The sequence below is a fragment of the Amia ocellicauda genome, chromosome 14 (assembly GCF_036373705.1).
Source record: "Amia ocellicauda isolate fAmiCal2 chromosome 14, fAmiCal2.hap1, whole genome shotgun sequence".
Classification (NCBI taxonomy): domain Eukaryota; kingdom Metazoa; phylum Chordata; class Actinopteri; order Amiiformes; family Amiidae; genus Amia; species Amia ocellicauda.
The window spans coordinates 30,000,440-30,021,901 of NC_089863.1; the positions used below are offsets into that span (position 1 = coordinate 30,000,440).

Consider the following 21,462-nt stretch of genomic DNA (forward strand, 5'->3'; position numbering starts at 1 on the left):
AGAAAGGGTTGGGCTTCCACATCCAGCCTGGTGGATTCTGTGCTAGAGGTTCTTGGGGTCACTTCCTGTCACACGGTCGGTACTCTAAGGAAGAGGGAGTGCCAACAGCCTATGAGTATTCGCTAAGAGTCTCTCACCTTCTCACCCACCCTTCCGTCTCTCTCTCTCTCTCTCTCTTTCTCTCAGTATTGGCGGCTCCATCCCCATCGTGTTCTCCTATTACTCGGAGTTCCTGGCTCAGGAGAAGAGAGGGGAGCATCTGAGCTGGCTGTGCATGTTCTGGATGATCGGGGGGATCTACGCCTCGGCCATGGCTTGGGCCATCATCCCACACTATGGTGAGACCGACAGGACTCCGACCAGGGAGAGGGAGGGATCTCAACATCTGATAGGGAAATAAACATCAAGCCCTAATCCTTTTCTTACCCTCGGCCCCCTCTCTCATTTCCACTCTTCCTTCCAAATCTTCCCTCACTCCCATTGTCTCTCTCTCCCCTTCTTCCTCCCTCATCTCTTAATTCTTCCCTCTCCCACTTCTCCCTCACCCCCTATCCATCTTCTTCTTCCTTCTCCTCTCCATCCCCCCCCCCCGCCCTCCCTTTTTTCTCACAGGCTGGAGTTTCCAGATGGGCTCAGCGTACCAGTTCCACAGCTGGCGTGTGTTTGTGCTAGTCTGTGCCTTCCCCTCCGTCTTCGCCATCGCGGCCCTCACCTCCATGCCTGAGAGCCCTCGCTTCTTTCTTGAGGTCAGTTAACCCCCAACACCCTCCACAAACATACACACACACACACACACACTCAGTCAAAGCTGTCTAGGTCTGGCATCCTTTGCTCGTAGTGCTTTGATTGGCTGAAGAAGTCAATTATTATAATGCCTTTTTTAAACAGGAAGAGGGAATTCCCTGCATTGTGTTGAGATCCTTACAATGAGGGTTTCCCCAACAGTAAATAGTATGCGATTTTCTGATTGAATGGGACGGAATACAATTATATATTTATATGTTATTTATACAATTATATGTTTTTTCATGAAATAAATACTCTCAGTCCTATTTTGACAACTCGAAACGTCGAAGACTTTGAAACGAATTTGAGGAGATCCCTGCCCTCCAGACCGTTTTTTCGTAATTTAATTATACTTATGCGCTCGCATTTTCTTATCCGGGTCACATATATCTCGGTATTTTAAACAGACATCATTGGGTTTCCTTAGCAGTGAGCACTTCTATACCTTGAACAGGACAGTGGGTCAAACAGATGTGTTTCAAGAAGACAGAAGAGGAAATAAACCATCATTCAGTTCTATCTATATTGACCTGTGGCGATTCCCTTCTGTCTGTCTATCTGTACCGTTTTTCTCCAAATCCCCCTTGTGGATTCTCCTAGCAAAGTCGAGCTGAGAGTAGTGTGGGGAATCCGCTGGATTTGTCTGCTTTTACTGCTGCTGCTACTAGTGCTGTTTTCTTTATTTTTCTTCTCTTTCTGCTTCTTCTCCTACCTTTTCGCCTTCTTTTAATCTTCTCGTCTTATTTCATAATGTCATCGTCATTGGGTGGAGGAAGGCCTGCTCCCCTATGACAGTTCCACTCACCCCAATTCATCTTCTCTGCGCTCTTGTTCTTGGTCTTTATTCATCTCTCTTGGGGAGCCGCTCGATGGCTTCTTTCACCATCTCGAACCTGCGCATCTTGGCCTGTGTCCGGCCCGTTGACATTACCATTTGAACATCTGCATTCCGTAACAGATGTGTATACAGATGTATACAGCTCTGGAAAAGAATAAGAGACCACCCCAAGTTCAGAAATCAATGTTAAGTGGTCTTTTAATTTTTTCCAGAGCTGTATATCAGCCTGGCATCTACAGGTAGTCTCCAATCAGACTGTTTGTTATTCTAGACACATCTGTTCACACTGTACCTTATTTACTGCTTACTGTATTTAATATGAAGTAAATCATATTTACTGTACTATATACTTAACTGTCTGCACCTGTCAGCTCATTGTATAAGGATGTCCTGGCTAAGAAATAAATAATAATAATAATAATAATAATAATAATAATAATAATAATAATAATAATAATAATTGTTCTAGAGTGTGTGCTGGTTCTACTGATTGTATAACTACACTTTGTAATGCTTCACATTTTTCTGGAAGTCTGTAACCATATGGATAAGTGCATATGCTAATACATAAATACTGCTACTAATGATAATATTCAAAATATGAATTTGTTCTATATGGGGTGTATCAGTGAGTATGTGTTTAACCCCCTCAGAATGGCAAGCACGACGAGGCCTGGATGATCCTGAAACAAGTGCACGACACCAACATGAGGGCCAAGGGCTACCCCGAGAGAGTCTTCTCTGTAAGTGCCACCCTCCAGCAGTACAACTACATTACACCCTCAGTGAGAATATCACTTATGTATCCATAATGTTTTAAACAACATTTCCCCCCCCCAAATCATACATACAGCCATTGTACAGACAGGTGACAAATTAAAGGAAAAACCAGCATAAAGTGTCTAAGTAAGGTGTTGGGCCACCACGAGCCCCAGAACAGCTTCAGTGCTCTTGGCACACACTCTACGAGTCTCTGGACTCTACTGGAGGGATGAACACCATTCCTCCAAAAGACATTCCCTCATTTGGGATTTTGATCATGGTGGTGGAGAGCTCTGTCTAACACGTCGGTCCAAAATCTCCCATAGGTGTTCAATTCGGTTGAGATCTGGTGACAGCGAAGGCCATAGCATATGAGTCACATCATTTTCATACTCATCAAACCATTCAGTGAGCCCTCGTGCACTGTGGATGGGGGCATTGTCATCCTGGAAGAGACCACTCCCATCAGGATAGAAATGTTTCACCACAGGAGAAAGGTGATCACTCAGAATCACTTTGTCATGATTTGCAGTGATCCTTCCCTCTAAGCGGACAAGTGGACTCAAACCATGCCAGGAAAATGCCGCCCACAGCATAACAGAGCCTCCGGATCCCCTCACTGTAGGGGTCAAGCAGTCAGGCCTGTCCCGTTCTCTTGGTGTCACCACACATGCACTCTGAACTGTGACTGAAGCTCCTGCCGTTTGTGCCCCCATAATGACCTTTCTTTCAAAGTCACTTAGATCCTTTGTTCTTGCCATCTTGATCCAAAATCAAGGTCAACTGGGCCTGCTCAGCATTTGTATACATGCCACAGAGCATGATAGGATGTTAATTGCTTAATTGTATCATGCAGTACACCTGTTTGGAGGCATCTGCATTCGTTCCTCTACTCATTTATTCAGGTTTTTCCTTTCATTTGTCACCCGTCTGTATGTTCACCTTGTCTCTTCCGTGCTCCGCATTGTGCCGAGTTTCACAGGTCCGTCTCACTGTGGGGTTGTCTCTCTGGTCTTCCCTCCTAATGGTTAGCGTGTCCCCTCTCTGTCCTGCACAGGTCACTACCATCAAGACGGTGAAGCAGCTGGATGAGCTGGTGGAGATTGGGGCGGACACCCAGGCCTGGCACCGGCGCTGGAGGATGCGTCTGACCAGTCTATTCCACCAGGTACTGCCCTGCCCACTGCCACAAGCACGACCTACCGAAACATCTGTTTAATAAGTGCATAAAATGAGTAAATTCCAGCTTTATTGAAGAAGAAATGTTGTCCCTCTCCACATCCTTCCGTCTCTCTCTCTCTCTCTCTCTTTCTTTTCTCCCCTCCATACCCTCTCTGCTTCTGTGCTGCCTCAGATCTGGGCAGTAGAGCTGTGTGTTAGTGTTTTGTGTGTCTGTGTGTGTGATCACTGCATTTCTGTGTCTCTTTCAGGTCTGGGACAATTTCTTGGCCTGTTTCGCCCCAGAGTTTCGCAGAACCACTTTAATGATGATGGCTGTGTGGTTCACAATGTCTTTCAGGTAAGAACGAGACTCGAAACCAACAGTGTGCTCCTGGTGACTTCTCAACATTGGGCACACGTTGGCAGAGCATTGATTTAGACAATGAGATCCATTGTAACTACAATACAGCTGTATTACTAACATTTGTTTCTATGCACTGTTAGTCAGCAGCAGTATATCACTATACAGCTCTGTATACTGTAGAAATCAATGTTAAGTGGTCTCTTATTTTTTTCCAGAGCTGTATATTGTGATATTCTCTGTATATTCTCTCTGTCAGTTACTATGGTCTGACCGTGTGGTTCCCGGACATGATCAAGTACATGCAGAAGCAGGAGTACGCCCTGCGCACCAAGGTGTTCATCAAGGAGCGCGTGGAGCACGTCACTTTCAACTTCACCCTGGAGAACCAGATCCACCGCAACGGAGAGTACTTCAATGACAAGTGAGTGAGGAGCCCCATTGGCCGTCGCATTGTCCTATCACAGCCCGGCTCCCAGCATGCTCTCTGCCGTACCACGGGGCTTGTGTCATAGAGGGACATTGAGACTGAACCGTGGAGAGACACTGGGACAGGAGGAGAGGAGAGGGGAGAGGGAACAGGGAACGGAACAGGGAACAAACGAAGGAAGGAAGGAAGGAAGGAAGGAGACAGGGAGAAGAGGGGAGGAGAGAGAAGAAAGAATGATTGAAGAAGATAGGAGAAGAGGGGTGGAAAGCAGGTTGAAGGAGAGAGGGAGGAGAAGTGAGGATGTGTGGGGGAGACAGAGAAAGCAACAGGGCAGGAATAGAGAAAGGCGGGATGGAGAGAAGAAGGGGAGGTAGGGAAAGAGAAAGCAGATGTTTGTTGATATCTGTGCTGTGGTTGTTGTATTAACCAGTATCTCTCCCTATCTCCTACTTCTCTCTCTCTCTCTCTCTCTCTCTCTCTCTCTTGCTCTCTCTGCAGGTTCATCAGCCTCAAGATGAAGTCTATGGTGTTTGAGGATTCTGTGTTTGAGGAGTGCTACTTCGAAGATATCACCTCCAGCAACACGTTCTTCAGAAACTGTACCTTCATCTCCACTCTCTTCTACAACACGGGTGAGAACGAGGGAGTAGGAGGAGGAGGAAGGGAAGGAGAAAGAGCGAAGAGATTCTGTTTATGAATGGCTAATGTGAATGTCACACTTGTCCATGGTGTATTGATATAGATGTAAATATTAACCTATATCTATGAATTATAGTGCCTTTCTTTTTTAATGCTTCTTCTTGGTCTAGGCTGTGGTTGTTTTATTAACCAGTTATACTCCCTATCTTCCTCTCTCACTTCCCATCTCTCTCCTCCCTCATACTCCCTCTCTCTCTCTCCTCTCTTCCCTCTCTCCCAGACCTGTTCAAGTACCGCTTTGAGAACAGTCGTCTGGTGAACAGCACCTTCCTGCACAACAAGGAGGGCTGCATGCTGGATTTCAGCGACGACAACAATGCCTACATGATCTATTTTGTCAGCTTCCTGGGCACCTTGGCCGTGCTGCCCGGCAACATCGTCTCTGCCCTGCTAATGGACAAGATCGGCCGCCTGCGCATGCTGGGTGAGGCCACCGGACGCTGTCTGCGCGTTTGTGTGTCTTTAATGCAGTCTGTGCATCTCTGCGCATCAGAGATCCGCTCTGAGATTTGATATCAGTTATTAACCAAATCTAAAGATGAAAATGCAACGTACTAATACTAATTTCTCCTTTCCCTCCCTCCCTCTCTCTCCCTCCCTCCCTCTCTCTCTCTCTCTCTCTCTCTCTGTAGCTGGCTCCAGTGTGATGTCGTGCGTGAGCTGTTTCTTCCTGTCTTTCGGCAGTAACGAGTCTGCCATGATCGCGCTACTCTGTCTGTTCGGGGGCATCAGCATCGCCTCCTGGAATGCCCTGGACGTGCTCACAGTGGAGCTCTACCCCTCCGACAAACGGTACCCCACACTGCCTGGCTGTCCATCGGCCACCCGCTTGTCTGTCTGTACAAGTTGTCCCCTCAATCTGTCTATCTGTTGGTCCGTCCACCCGCCTGTCCAGCTCTCGTCCTGTGTGTGTGTGTGTCGGTTTCTTCTGTCCACTTGTCCGCTGGTCAGTCTATCTGTCTGCCTGTGAGAGAGGGAACAGAGAGGAGAAAAAGGAGCAAGAAAAAGAGGTAGAGACCTGTTCCCAGTCTAATGACATGGTACAGACTCCGGCTGGGCTCCGGTTCACAGCGCAGCTCTGCTCTGTTGCATTGTGTGTTCAGTCGGTCCTGCGCAGCTTGGGTTGCTACCAGCACAGTAGACTGGTAAGTTAACTAGGCTTAATTAGCCACGCCAGGGAGCGCTGGGGGGGGGAACTCATTAATGTCAATGAGATTTTCTGCCCCCATATTCACAGAGCTGTCAATTGCAGATGATGTGTTAGTAACACAGCTGTATTGGAGTTAAAGAAGGTCTAAATCAATACCAAAAAGCCAAGTATCCTCAGAAATATATAGGTGTACACAGATTTACTCCATTACCGAAACCAAATTGGAATTGGCAATTTCAGACAACACGTAGCCTGTAAAAGAATGATTGACCCAGTTAATGCTAGTCAATCAAATGTATTGAGTAAAATGGAACAAAAAATATAGAACAGCTCCATCTAGTGGCCTGGGGGGGTGTTTCTGCAACTGTGTTATTAACAACGCACTGACACCATCCAATTTAGCCTGATTGTAGATGGGCCAGCCAAGTGTTAAGGGATGAGAGAGGCCAGTTATTTTCCTGTAGTCATTTTCGTTTCACCTACCCAACTGCTTCTGCACCCAATTAAAATATATTTGCTACGGAGGTTAAACAAGCCAACATGTTACACTCATAAAGTATAATTGTAGTTTTTGCTCTGTCCCTAGAAATACACTTTTTATTGAGGCTCTTAGATGCAGGGATGGCAAAAACAAAACCTTGACTTCCGCGCTAACAGCAAACTAGAAAACCTTTCAACAATAATGTGACAGCTTTATTATTTTCATTGTTGTTGTTTGTTTAATTGGATCCTAAGTGCTGAAAAGAGATTATTATTGCCCAACCAACCTAGATATTTCTTTGCCTTCATCCCTGTTCATAAATGTATCAATTGTAAGTTGATCTGGAACAATGGTCCCCAACCCTGGTCCTGGAGTACCACCAACTCTGCTGGTTTTTGTTCCAGCTGAGCTCTCAATTACTTAATTGAACCTTTAATTGAAATGAATTATTTCCTAAATCAGGGCCTTTTAATTATTTTTAACAGTAGGGGTTTATGTTAAGTATAACACTGTATAAGGAAATTATTATTTTATTAAGGAACTTTTGATCAATTACACAATTTAAAGAGTCAAATGTAATCAATTAAGGGTTCAATTAAGTAATTGAGAGCTCAGTTGGAACAAAAACCAGCAGGGTAGGGGGTACTCCAGGACCAGGATTGAGAACCACTAATCTGGTAGAATCCAAAAGAAGGGCAGAACGGTAACTCCCACCTCCCGATCTAACCCTCGGTTCCCCTCTCTGTCGCCCTGCAGGACCACGGCATTCGGCTTCCTCAATGCCCTCTGTAAGCTGGCGGCCGTGTTGGGCATCTCCATCTTCACCTCCTTCGTGGGCATCACCAAAGCGGTGCCCATCATGTTTGCGTCGGGCGCCTTGGCAGCCGGCTCCTTCCTGGCGCTCAAGTTGCCCGAGACCAGGGGGCAGGTGCTTCAGTAACACGGACGCGCCACGCAGGGGTTGGGCGGGGGGGCGGTGTTGGATGGCATGCTGGGAGCCAGAGGGAGGGCAGAGGAGACACTGTGACTAGAGTTGGCAAAGCCCTCCTCACTACCTGACTGACACGACTGATTGGCCAATCCCTGGACACTCTGAGGGAGGGAGGGCGGGGAAATAACCTCTAAACCACACGTAGTAAGAATCATGTCACATTTACATAGGTCTTTCTTTACACTACTACTACAACAGCTTCTAATACTACTGCTGCTGCTACTACTATACTACTACTCCTGTTATTGATGATATGGATTAGATGTTAAGTATTTGAGTTTAAAGCAGAAGTAGAATAAGAAATTATACAACTGTTACACAAGCCTCTTCTTACAATACTACTACTTGTAATGTTAATGCTGCTATGTCTACTACTACTACTACAACTTTTCCTAAAAATATAATTAAATAATCATTCATTCATAATCATGCACTTCTACACAAATCTCTTACACAACTTTTAATACTACTATTACTTCTAGTATGGACATTGAGCAGCTAATAATACGTAACACCTTAAACCACAAGTAGAAAGTCAAGTTACACAACCTTTACACAAACATCCCTGTACAATACTGATACCACTATCAGGACCCCATTAATGCAACTACAACACTTCAACTATTAATGTTACTGAATACCTGATAACACTATGGACTTCAATCAATCAAACCAATCAAAGGGAAGATTTCCCAGGCCAAGATTAATCAATTAAGCTGAATCTCGACAGTACGATCCCTGTCCCAGTAGCAAACCATGTCATAATTACTCTAAACCTTCTCTAAATACTGAGATTTGAATATTTCTTTACATCAACTAAAGACTTGTGGTTTAGAGGCTAGTTTAACCTCCCCCCCACACCCACATCTTCTTAAAAAAAATCAAAAAAGGGTCTCTATAGAGTGGAAGATTTCTTGTCAATTAGAATCACTATTTATGACCCCCCCCCCAGCACGCCACTTGAGTCTATCTGGTTTGCAACTGTAGCCTTACCCTGTATAGGCTATCCACATCTTCTATTGTTAATATCCTCCTCTCCTGGCTATTCGGCTGTCCTTCCAAGACTCTGTGGATTGCTGATTTGCCCAGTAGTATCCATAGTGGCAAAACCAGCCTCTCCCCTTTAAGAGCACACACTCACAAAAGCAATCTTAAAGGGAATGTCAACGCTTCTTCCCCCACCCCGACCCTAATCAGTGCTCTCCTCTCCCCATTGAGAACCTGTTTACTTTAAAGGTGATGTTTTGGACTTGTGGTTGTGTATGTGTGTGTGTTGGGGGGCTGTGTGTGCGTGTGTGCGCAGAATGGGAAAGTCAGTGTGTGTCAAGTTGTGTGTCTTTTTATTTTGGTACACTATCGTAAGGTGATTCTGTGGGTCTGGACATGGCTTTTCAAACACTTTTCCTATTTCTTAATTGAGTCCTTATAAACTTGTTAATAGAATGTGAAATAGCAATGCCAGTCAGTTAAAGGTATTTCATCTGATATTGAGAGGATTATAGCAGTCCTTCAAGCCACAATTGTCAATCATTATTATCTAGCTATCTCACTCCAGAGTCAAACCAAAAAGGAAAAGCTAGAGCATAACACAAATAAAGCACAACGGTCAAGAAGTGTCCAATTCTCACTGAAGCCACACAAATGCCATTCCTTTGAAAATAATGTACAAAATACGGAGGGGAAGAAAAATCAACACAACTTAGCTGTGACCCACTTAAAAGTGTATTCAAAATCGCGTTATGTTTGGCAGTACAAAGCCAGTAGTTCTATATAGATTTCCATAAGATGTGAATATATATATAAATAAAAAATGTTTTTGTTTTTTCTTTATTATCAAACAATTGATGTCGGGCACAATGTTCAACAAGCAAACAAAAATCTGTTTTATTGAAATGCAGTATATCTGTTGATTTTACGTTTTGTAGTCTGTTCTCGTGTGATTTGCCAAGAAAACAGGGAGCCTGCATTCTATGTTCACGTTTGTGTGTTCGTTTGCATTCGTGCGTGTGTGCGTGCGTGTGCGTGTGCGTGCGTGCACGTGCCGATAATGTATTGATCCGGTGTGTTTAGTTCCTGTCCGTTTGTGTGAAATTATTCTACAGATTCAAAATCTGGTTCTCTCATGTTTTTATTTGTTTTACTTCTGTTGTGGAGTGATCTTAGTAAACCCATGTTCGAAACATTTGTGATGACAATTGGTTACTGTTTAACAGGGGAGATGAAGTAAATATATAGTGAGCTGACTTTAAATGCGATTAGGCTTTGGTGTATCAAAGGGACAAAACATCGGTCTGTTCTATGGCCTTAAATAGGCACAAATATTGATATTAAAATAAAGAGACCAAAAAATCTATGTATACAATGTGAGCACATGCATGGGAGATAGAGAGGGTCATAGTTATACAATACAGGGCAAACATATACAACATTTACCTTATGAACTGATACTATAGGTTGGAACTTCAATAGAAAGATACAAATTCATACATAGACCCAGTTCTCTTGATACAAGCTAAACCCTACTGAAAAACAACCTTCACGTCGGCCAGAACTATATTTACCCCATCTCCTGCTCTTTCCAGATACAATAGCACACCAAATACAGTTGGAAGCTACAACAATAGTTAGCAGCCTTATTTCAATCATTTTTTACGTAGTTTTTTTGCCATTGTGATGTAAAACTGTAAATAGAGCAAAACAATAGGTGACTTTTGGTTATTTGATTGATCTTTTTTGTATGATTTCCCTATGGGCGGGCATTGGTTAGATGGCTGGCGCACACAGCTACCAAACGAGCATGGAAAGCACAAATGCCAGGAGACTGGCACCCTCCTTTTCAAACACATTATGAATTCACTGAGTTATAGTTCGTTTTCTACTCCAGTGGACAAGTCCTTGGGCGTTTTGCTCGGATGGTCAAATCCCATTTTAACAGCACGAAAACAATGCTTTAACGCTTCCTCAAAGCTTAAGAATCGCCAGGGGAAGCTTTTATGTGTCGCACAGAGTTATGCTGCCCTGTTCTTCAAAGAACTGTTTGCTGATTATCGTCCCTCCAATGCCTTGTCCCATGCAAAGTCAGGGAAAGAGAAATACAGGGGCAGGGGGGATGCTTTTTAGCATCGGAACACACCGAGGCCTGTGCGACTCCAAAATCCTTCCCCCTGCCACAATCCCTTCTCGTATTTCAGCTTTGATCCTCACTTCCTCATTAGCCAGGCAGCCCAAGCAGAGGTTGATAAGAAGCAGGAAGTGAACCCAGCAAGGATATAAGACTCAGATAAATTTGCTAGATGTCACTTGCATTCTACAGGATAGCAGCCATAACACTGAGTTGGGAAAACCACTAAGACACTAAGAAAGCTTGCACAGAAATATAGCCTATCGGGTTTGTCAACACTGCCAGGACTTGTAGTGCACAATGACTGGGGGTGCGTAAAAGTGATTCCTCATATCCCACCTGGAGGTAAAACTAACAAACTTTCACACATCAGATCTGTCCCCAGTTCTGTGCACAAACCGAACAGACCCGTCTTAAAGAGCGATAGTTGCCGGCACACAGCCAACCTGTAGCACACCAAAGTGAATTCACCAGGAACCAGCAGTCAAAGCACAAATAGAAGTGACCCTACGTGTGAGTAGTGTACTCCCAGTCAATGTCTATTCCTCCCACACCCACACTCCCACAATCAGGGCTGTCATGTTTCTCCCCTTCCTACTGTAGCCTGATCGCAAAAGTAGTCTTTCCCCGCCGCACTCGTCTTTCGTGTGCCGTTACTGGAGCCTAGTCCAAACTGTCAATTGATTTGACAAGCTCAATAACTGCCAACCTTCGCCCAACAGTCGCTGCTCGCTTACAATGTGCTCATGTCTCTGATGGTAGGAATTTGATCATTTTTTGTTATTTTTATTTAGTTTTTTGCATTAAACTCGTATGAAGAATAGAGGAAAGAAAAACTAAAAAACTCCAGTATAACAGATTGTTAGAGGATAACACTCTCTGAGGATCCACAGTTTATGGCCAAGGCCTAGGCTTCCAGTCTTTGGAAAGTGTGGGAGCTGTAATCCTCTCTGGATTTGACCAGGATTAGTATGTTTTATGTACTTTTTTAATTTCTCGAACAAACGTTTCCATGTTTCCCAAACCCCACCCTCGTGTAGTGCGCCTCCCGCCTAACCCAGTCCCGCCCGCGAACAACACCGCCGTCAGAAAAAAGCAAACCGAAACAAATATATATCCAATTTGTCACAGACAGTGTAGTGACAATCAGTATGCGTGTCGTCTCTGTTAATTGCCAAATATTTTTCTACTTCTTGGGTTCCGTTTCCGTCTCTCTCCTCCTTCGGTAAAACGAAATAAACAAAAGTTGAAAAGCAGACGAAAACATACGACAAATGGGCGAAATAGATAAAGGATACAAACGAATTACAAATTAATCGCAGTAGCTGTAGTGACATTCTTTTGTTCTGGTAGAACGAGATCAGGGTGAAACTCTTTTGGTGATCAGATCTGGGATCCGGGCAATTTATTATTGACTTTCTTTCCTTTTCACCGAGTCTCAAAACTTGTCCTCTCCTGGCAACGCTAGAAAAACAACGCACCTTCACTACACCAATTTACCAGCCAGGGCTTGTAAAAAAAAACCCATATTTTAGAGGACCAAATTTGCCGTTGTGTTGGATGCATACGCCGAATCTCTCAGAGCTGTATCACTTCCTATAACAAAAGGGATACAGAAGACAATACAAATAATATTTTAGATCATAAACCAGCAAGTTTTATACCAAGGGACTGCCACAAGAACAGGGCCAGTGTCAACTGTATGTACATCTATTATTTTACACCAGAAAAAATGTTTTTGTTTTTACTTTCATAATAGCCATAGGACAGATCAACTAAGGGCCTATCAGATATGATGGAACTTTCGTTTTTTATTTAGTTTTGGAATGCAGTCAGTGCAAACCAATGGGATTTGTAGATGTTCATACAAAGTGGTTACATACGATTAGGTGAACACTGTCATTGAATCACCGATTGAGTGGCCGTGCCGTAGTACTGTATCATAACGAATCTCCTTGTAAGTGACTTCATCATGTTTAATTAACGTCCTTAATTAGAGGATCCACATACGGTGTATTTTTCGCGTCATTGACCTGTAGCTCAAGTGTGTTGATTCAATTCAAGTTAAAACAGGGATTTAAAAACAAACAAAAAAAACGGACTGTTTTAAATACAAACCCTGTTCGATCAGTGAATACATTTCGAGTTTAAGTGCACAATCAGGCCGTTTTACTGTCATCGTTGTTGTAATTTTATGTTTGTTTTATGTATTGTTTATTTGAAAAGAAAAAAAAAGAAAATAGAGGGTTAAAATAGTCGAAAGAAAAGAAAAGAAATCTAAGCAATAATCGATTTGAGTATTCGGTCGCTGGACACTGCCCGCTATAGAAGCACATTTTGTTTTCGTAAAATCGCTTTAATAAAACACAATTGCCCGCGTCAGTTTTCTCACTGAAAGAGTACGACTTCTCAAAGATCTCTTTTAGCTCCTGTCTAGGAAAAAAAATAAGAAGAAACGAAAATTCAAAATCTTCGCCATTATTTAACCGTGACTGAGAAACAAATTCATTAAATTAACACGTTCTCATTGTAATGTGCTGTAGAGTTGTAGGTGTTTGTATGTACAAGTATAAATATGTGAAAAAAAAAGAAAAAAAAGAAAAAAAACTAAATGACTGGATACTATTGTATGTTGTCTTTAATTTGTGTTTTGTAAATGACAATTTTAAAAATGAACGAAAAATACAGTCAATAAATGAGTAAATATAAATTAATCAATAAGTTACTACTAGATATGAAGAATATTTCACTGTAACACCATTTAGGTGCTGTTTTAAGGTTTGTGTGCGATTTCTTTTTTTTTAGTTTTTTTCTGGGCATCTGGGAATCAGCACCGATTGGTGCGATTGAATTTCCCAGGACGACAATGGATTAAACAGATAAATCAATAAAAACAAATGCTGTAATAAAAAGTGTAAAAAAAAATCTACTTGAAAATAACTGATTTATTTTTTTTCCTACTCTGTCATCATCTGAAACATTAACTTTTAATATTGTATTTGAGTTATCTACACTTAGGGTCTTAAATCCAGTTCCTAGGGTTTCGGAGGGCAATGCATTATGGTTTTCTTGATTACTTAATTGACATTGCTAATTGATGTAGAGAGCTCTAACATAAGACTATTTAAAGGAATTTTACCATAGCTAACACTACTGTTTTGATTCAAGATACACTTCCTTTGACATCATTTGAAGCTTGTAGGGGAAAAAAAAAACATGTAATCCATCCAGTTCATTAGCAGTTGATGCCTCTGCTCAACACTACCCACACTAAACTACACACAGAAACAGCGGCACACTTGCCCCGCTTACAATACCGTATCGACTAGTGGATCATAAGAACTTCTCGTTTAAAGAAATTCAGTCACCTGAATCAAACACCTAATCCGGGTGTCGTTTTTTAATAGAACGGTATTAATCTTGATCTTGTACTTTCCCCCACAGAATCCAGAATTTTGGAATGAAGTAGATCAAGTCAAAAGACACAATTTTGTTTTTCCAGTTTGTGCATCTTTATTAAGTATTCATAAGCTTGAAACTACCATCCACATAAGTAACCAGACACATTTGATTAGGTGTAACAATTATACCTTTACTCTCAATTAGGCTTGTAAATATATAGACATTTAAATATATATATATATATACACACACACACACACATCTCAATGTTGAACTGAAGCCATTCACTCACCCATAGTGAGTTAATCTAAACTCAGAGTAACTCAATGGGATGCCCCTGTACTCAGCAGAAGTGAGAGGCTTGGCAACAATGCCTTCAAATCCGCCGTTGTCATCTAATTGATTAATTGCCCTGCTGGATTGGGCTTTAAATCAGAGCTTCTCAGCCCTGATTTGTTCAAACTCTCTCAATTACCCCACTGAATGAGCCTAACCAGGGCTTTCTTTTAATGGTTTCAAACACTTGAGTTTAAGTTCAATATGCACTGATGTCGAACTAAGTTTGGCAGCCGAGAATGAAGAACCCAACCTCCTTCACTCTCTGCCCGCTTTGAGTTTGACCTCCACGCTGGCATCCTGCTTGGATCCGCCCATGCAGGGAGGGCTGCGGCCCAGGCTGGGGTCGCCCTCGCACTGGCCGGGGGTCTTGGCCTGGATGGCGAGGGCGTGGACCCGGGAGGCCAGCTCCTCACGCAGTGCCTCGTTGACCAGGCGGTGGCGCTGCAGCAGGGAGAGCCCTTCGAAGTGACCGCTCACTACCAGCACCCGGAAGTGGGACTCAGAGCCCGGGGGCACGGCGTGCTGGTGGCTCTCGTTCAGCACTTCCAGGTGGGAGGGCTCCAGCGCCCGGCTCAGCTTGGCCCAGATGGCGCTCTCCACCGGGCGGCTGGGGTCCATGGTGGCGGAGCGGCTGGAGGAGAACGGGGAGCCTGGGGAGAAAGAGGGGCGCAGCTTCCTCACCGTCCTGAGCAGCATCAAGCTTGGGGACGCGGCCTAGGGAAGAAGGGGTGGCACAAGTCAGTGGCATGGTCCAGTATTTGAGGAACCAACCCAAGTGATCAGTTACTTAACTGAACTGATGCCTAATCAGAGTTAAAGAATGTTAAACAGCTGGACATATCATGTTAAATCTAAAATTACCCAGGGTACCTGAATTCTGCAACTTTTAAAAAGTCAAAATATGATCATTAAGTAATTAAGTCGTTCAATTAACTAATTGAGCTCAGGTGGAAATAACGTGCTTGAAAATGTCAATATCTCCTGGTTGTTAATAGTTGCCGGTGTTAATATGTCACGTTCGTATGTAGAATGTGGTTTATTATTAATTGTTTCATCATGTAACCTTGGATAAAGACATCTGTTAAAGAAGAAGACTAAGAAGAGGAATACAAAGCCACTGATATTATTAACTGACATCTTTATCCTCGGCCACTTACGTCATTTAAGTCGTGTCGTCATGTAAGGTAAATGTATCCCTGTATAAAAGCCATCTACACAGTGGATGAGATGTAGGCAGAAGAGGATCAGGCCGGTTAAACAACACAGCACGTCAATATATTTTATTGTTACTTGGCGTCAGGTGCTAGACTAATCTTACAACAGACACAAAACAACACGATCTCACTCACCTTCCACGACGCACAGCTCTCTGGGGTTTGTGTCGCCTTCGCTTACCGCATCCAAACGCGACAGGAAGGTCCGCGCCGTGCACGCAGGGAAGAGTAGTTTCGCGTTTCCTGGTACTGCAGCTCTGAAGGGGAAACGCCTGCGTCTGAAACTACGCGACCCAGAATGCATCGTGCCGAGCAGTGCGCAGCAGAGTGGTGCTTTGCATCCTGGGTAACGTAGTCATTTCGTATAATGATACTAAAAGTAATAAAAGTACTAAAAAAATGTATCTATGGTACATACTCTCTTTGTGTTATTCATGTAATTTTTTTTCCTTCGAAGGAGATCTTATTTTTCTATTTTTGTTTTAAGAATCATACCAATAGGCACATGCATTACCGAGAATGATGTTTATTCCTTTTCTGTATCAATACATATTAATACAGTCTCGTTTTTTTTTACATTTAACAAGGCTGGTATGTTTTATTACAGCTACAATTGCCGTATCATAGCACGGGATTCAATCTGACAACTTAATGTACAGCACGTTGTGTTTTGAAAGTCGTTTTGATGGTTTGGGGGAGCTTTTTAAGTTTAGTTTAGATTGTTCATTAGGATCAGGGGCTTATATTGATGTCTACTGTCGTTAAATTCCATCAAGGGTAGTAATAAAATAAAATATAATTTGGATTGTCAGTTTTGATATGTAATAGGCTGTTCTCCCACATGTGACCACACGAGGGCAGCACACGATTATTTCCCTTTGGAGTTTGGGATTTTATGCTCTGTATTTAGTTTCATATAGATATCTTACTCACTCCAGGTCGACAGCCAACCCCCGCCCCGACAATTCAGCGCACACACACACACACACACACACACACACACACACACACACACACACACACACACACACACACACACACAATTTCCACCAACAGGGAAATTGTGAGAGAAGCGACCCCTGTAAGCATGGCTTCACCAGTTTGTATTTCGGTGCCAGCTTACTGTGCTGTACCCTCTGTAGTCTGTGCCATAGTGCTCTAGTAGTACGAGTACCATTCTAGTTAAGCATCTATTTTGTCAACTAGTTAAAGGTGTCATTATATATATTTGTTGTTTGTTGGAAAACTTCTGTTCTCTGTTATATAATATGGATAACACATACCTTGGTAACAAAATGAAACAAGCAAGCTACGTCTTTAATAGGCTGATTAGAGTTGGCGGAACCAATTGCAGATTGAGATTGTGGTTCTTTACGTTCCTTATGTGACGCTTATTTATTTTCCCATGTCAACAGAACGCTTCAAAGGGACACCTATTTATACATTTGACGTACAAAGTTGGCTGTACAGTCAGTCCCATTTTATGTAACGTCCGCTGCAGGCATTTTCCTATTAAAATGGTAAGCAAGTTATGTTGTTAAGAGCGGTACGATGGGTACGCCACTTGAAAAAGGTACAGATGCACACGCCTGACATTGGCTCACAAAAAGCCTCGCTTTAAACATGGCCCTGATGCGCTGTACGGTGGCGTAGATGAAAATTGACCCGAGATGTAGGCCCAGTCTTAAAATGAAACAGGAAGATATATATTTAGGCAGGTGCTATAGCAGTTGAGTGTATTATATTTGTTGAGAATAGTATAGTTCAACCCTCAAGGTATTACACAGAACATTGTTTACTTGTCTGGCTAACACGTTTGTAAAGATCACATTGCATACATCCATTGCTGGCGTTAGATTATAAAAAAGAAGAAAGGATAACCAGCTCTACGCCATTTCACTCAATAGAAAATCATTCTCCTGTTTCTTCCTTCCAACAAGAACATGGTTTTCTAATGTTCCTCTCGTTTGGAAGACCTCTTTACTTGAATATGGTGTATTAGTTCACCTGTGTTTCAAAACACTTGAAAGGTGTTCTGAATGTGTAAAGAGATTTCAAAACCTTAAAGGGGGAAGCGAAACCAATTGAGGGAATCTGTGGAGTGATGTCTTGATTGATGCTGAGGGATTCGAGACGCAGAGGAAGGGAAGACAGACGAACAGAGAGAGAGAGTGATCGTCCTAATGTCGCCCAACTGGTTTACTGTTCTTGGCTTCAGTGCAAACAGTGTTTTCTCCCCCCAGTTGGAAAAACAAGAAGAAAATGCACTCCATAAATATCACTGCCGGCGGCTTCATTCTCTGCATCTCCCATTCTCAAATTTTCCCCTTTCTACCTCCATCTACCCACTGTTCTCTCTCTCTCTCTCTCTCTCTCTCTCTCTCTCTCTCCTGTTCTTGTTCTTTCAGCCATCCTTCCATTCTCATTCCCTGTCATTCTCCTTTGGCTTCCCTCTCTTCTCCCCCATATTTGTTTTCAGTTTCTCTCATTCCCTCTCTCTCTCTCTCTCTCTCTCTCTCTCTCTCTCTCTCTCGCTCCCTCTCTACACACCATCGGACAGGCCTTGGCCACCGCTGCCCCAGAGTGAGGGTCCGTCAAACTCATCTGCGCTAGAGTTTGCGAACGAGATCTTGCGGGTGGCTGTGTTCTCGCAAACAGCCCTGTGTTTGTGTGAGAGAGAGAGAGAGAGAGAGAGAGCGTAAGCGTGAGCGTGTCTGTGTGATTTAGTGTGGCACAGAGCTGGTGGCTCAGGAATGTGCCAAATGGGCGACCAGCGAGAGTTCACAGGAGCCCGTCGTCTGTCTGCCCTGTCAGTCTCCTGTTGAGGAGGCAGCGGGGAACAACAGAGGAGGGAGAGAGAGAGAGAGAGGGGAGGGGGGGAGACACGAAGAGGGGGAGAGACAGAGAAGGGTGGGGAGAGAGAGGGAGGGAGAGAAAGTGAAGAGGGAGAGGCAGAGATGGAGGGGTGGCGATAGCGGCGGAGGGGCAGGAGGAGGGGTAGTTTGAGATAGATGGACGGGAGGGAAAGAGAGAGGGAGGGAGGGAGGGAGAGAAGGGCAGTAAGGGAGGCCGGTGAAAGACACAATGTGCTGGTTAGCTTAGGTTTTTACAGCCTCTGTCCCCGCCTCTGTGCATGTTTTGACAGCAGTGTGCCACCTTGTTTTTCCATCTCTCTCTCTGTGACCTTTGACCTGGCCCTGGCCCCACTTTTCGCTCCAGTGACCAAAACCCCCCATCAACAGACGTTTGACTTGCATGTGCTAGACCTCCACTATCTCACATCCACTGCTTGTGTAAACCCCGAGCCCGAGACACACCCAACCCCCGACTGTCCACTGGAGAGTCCCACATTTACCACTTTGGTTCTGTGTTTGGTTCTCTCTCTCTCTCTCTCTCTCTCTCTCTCTCTCTCTCTGTCTCTGTCTTTCTCTCTTTGTCTCTCTGTCTTTTGCTTTGTTTTTCTGTCTGTCTTTCTCTATCTGTCTCTAGGTCTCTCTGTCTCTCCGTCTCTCTCTCTCTCTCTCTCTCTCAAAGTTCAAAGAAGCTTTATTGGCATGACTTGCACAGACTTTTTTTATCATAGAGTGACAGGAATTAATTGATAAGAATACACGAGAAACAGTGGGGAAATGGGGAGGTACAGATCTATCTAAACATCTGTCATACATGTCTCTCTCTCTCTTAGAATAGAGGGTAATAATTGAGAGAGAAGGGGAGAGAATGGGAAACAAAGACAGAAGAATAGGAAAAAGAAACCGGAGAAAGAGAGAGTAGGGACAAACTCTCCCTGAGGCAGAGAGAAGTGAAGGTGCAGGCAACAGATGGAGAGAAAGGGGGGAATCAAGGACAGAAGTGAAAGAAGGGGAAATAGGGGTGAAAGACGGAGAGCAAAGGAAAGGAGGGAAAGCAGAATGAGAGAGGAGGAAAAAAGGGGAGAGGGAAAGGGGGAATGGGTTAACGAGAGAAGACAGAGCGAGATGAAAACAGAAAGAGACAAATGTGCAGAAAGGGAGGTCGGGGTTTACAGACAGGTCTGCAACTCAGACACACACCTGGTTTGGGGTTTCCACCACCCCACACACCTGTCCCTGGGCTATAACCCTCTGTCTTTCAGTCTCTCAGCTTTTAATGACACTAATTCACATCGTTACACTCAGTCTGTGGAGCAGAGAGCGGCTGAACAGCTCCAGTACACATTCCAACAGTGCCTGTGTTCCTACATCTGGATCTGGAGCCAAGATCTGTGCATTTCTACCCAACATCTGCTCATCTATCTCTGGTCAATAATTCCATTTCAACATCTGTATCTTTTAGTTCTCATCTAGGTCCCGAAACGGAATTGGAACCGACCCCAGCGGTGGTGACACGGATGCCCGCTCCCACAGAAGACTCTGGTGGGATCGCTGTGTACGTGACTAGGGACACCGCTCCGTCTCTAGCCTCCTGCCCAGTCTTGCCCCAGCTTGCTCAAAATACTTCACATTCTCCCCCGCCGGGACTGACCACGGCAGCGATTGTCACCTAGGGCCGCTTTGCACTCTGACGTTTGCCTCACACTGATTTATTATCGGGCTTCTGCATTCCCCTCCGAAATATACTTATTGTAAATCTTTATCGAGGGCAGCCAACAGCAGTCTTTTCAGCCAACTTGGACCCCTTAAGAGCTACATGCTATTCACAATCTTAGTACGCGCAATTTTAAATGATGTATCAATTATTGTTAAACTCTGGCTAAAACCCGGATTGGGCTTGACTCATATTTGCGATCGGCCGTGCCAGTTCTGTGCAGACCTCCTTCCTGTGGGTGTGTTGGATTCGATCATTAGGGAATCTGTGCTAATCCTCACAGTGCCGATGCCTTCTATCATGATTATGGCAAAGGAGAAGCACCAAGGATCCCACTTTGGATCTAAAAACGGAAGGAGAAAGTCCAGTACACAGTACAGCTTCCATTTCTGTACCATTTGCAAGGGTTGCTCATGTCAAACATTAACAAACTCTTTTGTTCCATTTTCTCCTAGCTGGTTTTTGGCAACTACTCGGTTTTCTGATCAGCTGGCCGTCCAGGGAGTGCGCCGGGTTCCAAGTGGTTTCTGTTGCAGGGGGTTGTTAGCCCAATCGGCTAGTCAAAGTCCGAGCGGGGGGCATTAGTCAGGAGGTCGAAGTTCAAAGCAGTGGGAATTTCCAAATCGTCCGCATGCTCGGGAACACTGCAAAGCTCACCTTCGCCCCAGTGAATCACGGTGAGTGTTATATTTGAGGAGCGCCTGCTGTGCCCACCTGTCTGAACTCGGGGGTGGTCCAGCTTCTAGAATCTGTTGATTTCATAAACATTTCATAAGTCTCTACTGACTGCAACACACCATCTTCATGGACGTTCTGCCCATTCTTCTTGGCAGATTGGCTCCAGCTCTCTCAGTTGCGTGGGTATCGTTCATGGACAGCAATTTTCAAGTCTTTCCACCGATTCTCCATAGGATTGAAGTCAAGACTTTGACTGGACCACTCAAGGACATTCACTTTCTTATTCTCTAGGCACTCCAGCGTGGCTTTGGATCGTTGTCCTGCTGGAAGGTGAAGTTTTAAGTCTTTAGCAGACTGAAATAGGGTTAACTTTAATATTAACTGTACTTGACTGTATCCAACAAGCTTGCCAGTCCCTGCTGCAGTGAAGCATCTCCACAGCACGAAGCTATGGGACACTGAAGAGTGAGAGTGGGTGAACGA

At 44.0% G+C, this 21,462-nt stretch overlaps 2 protein-coding genes across 3 annotated transcripts in view; one reads left to right on the plus strand and one right to left on the minus strand.

The window, feature by feature from the left end:
* The window catches only part of sv2a (synaptic vesicle glycoprotein 2A), a 57,126-nt gene extending 43,417 nt beyond the window's left edge, over positions 1-13,709 (plus strand). Inside the window, exons 4-13 of the mRNA XM_066721596.1 lie at positions 187-338; positions 613-746; positions 2,278-2,367; positions 3,444-3,554; positions 3,817-3,905; positions 4,168-4,332; positions 4,837-4,970; positions 5,258-5,461; positions 5,670-5,829; positions 7,425-13,709. Coding sequence (XP_066577693.1) covers positions 187-338; positions 613-746; positions 2,278-2,367; positions 3,444-3,554; positions 3,817-3,905; positions 4,168-4,332; positions 4,837-4,970; positions 5,258-5,461; positions 5,670-5,829; positions 7,425-7,608 — 1,423 coding nt within the window. The 3' untranslated portion in view covers positions 7,609-13,709. The remainder of the gene's footprint in view (positions 1-186; positions 339-612; positions 747-2,277; positions 2,368-3,443; positions 3,555-3,816; positions 3,906-4,167; positions 4,333-4,836; positions 4,971-5,257; positions 5,462-5,669; positions 5,830-7,424) is intronic.
* A 559-nt stretch (positions 13,710-14,268) lies between these two features.
* bola1 (bolA family member 1) lies at positions 14,269-15,958 on the minus strand. 2 transcript variants are annotated; one of them, XM_066721597.1, is made up of 2 exons: positions 15,871-15,958; positions 14,269-15,235 (listed from the first exon to the last, which is right to left on the minus strand). In XM_066721597.1, exon 2 carries the CDS (start codon positions 15,215-15,217, stop codon positions 14,777-14,779), a length of 441 nt encoding a protein of 146 aa, XP_066577694.1. In that variant the 5' UTR covers positions 15,218-15,235; positions 15,871-15,958; the 3' UTR covers positions 14,269-14,776. The 2 variants fall into 2 exon arrangements, with proteins under 2 accessions (XP_066577694.1, XP_066577695.1); XM_066721598.1 differs by lacking the exon at positions 15,871-15,958 and adding an exon at positions 15,679-15,845.
* Positions 15,959-21,462: the final 5,504 nt, after the last annotated feature.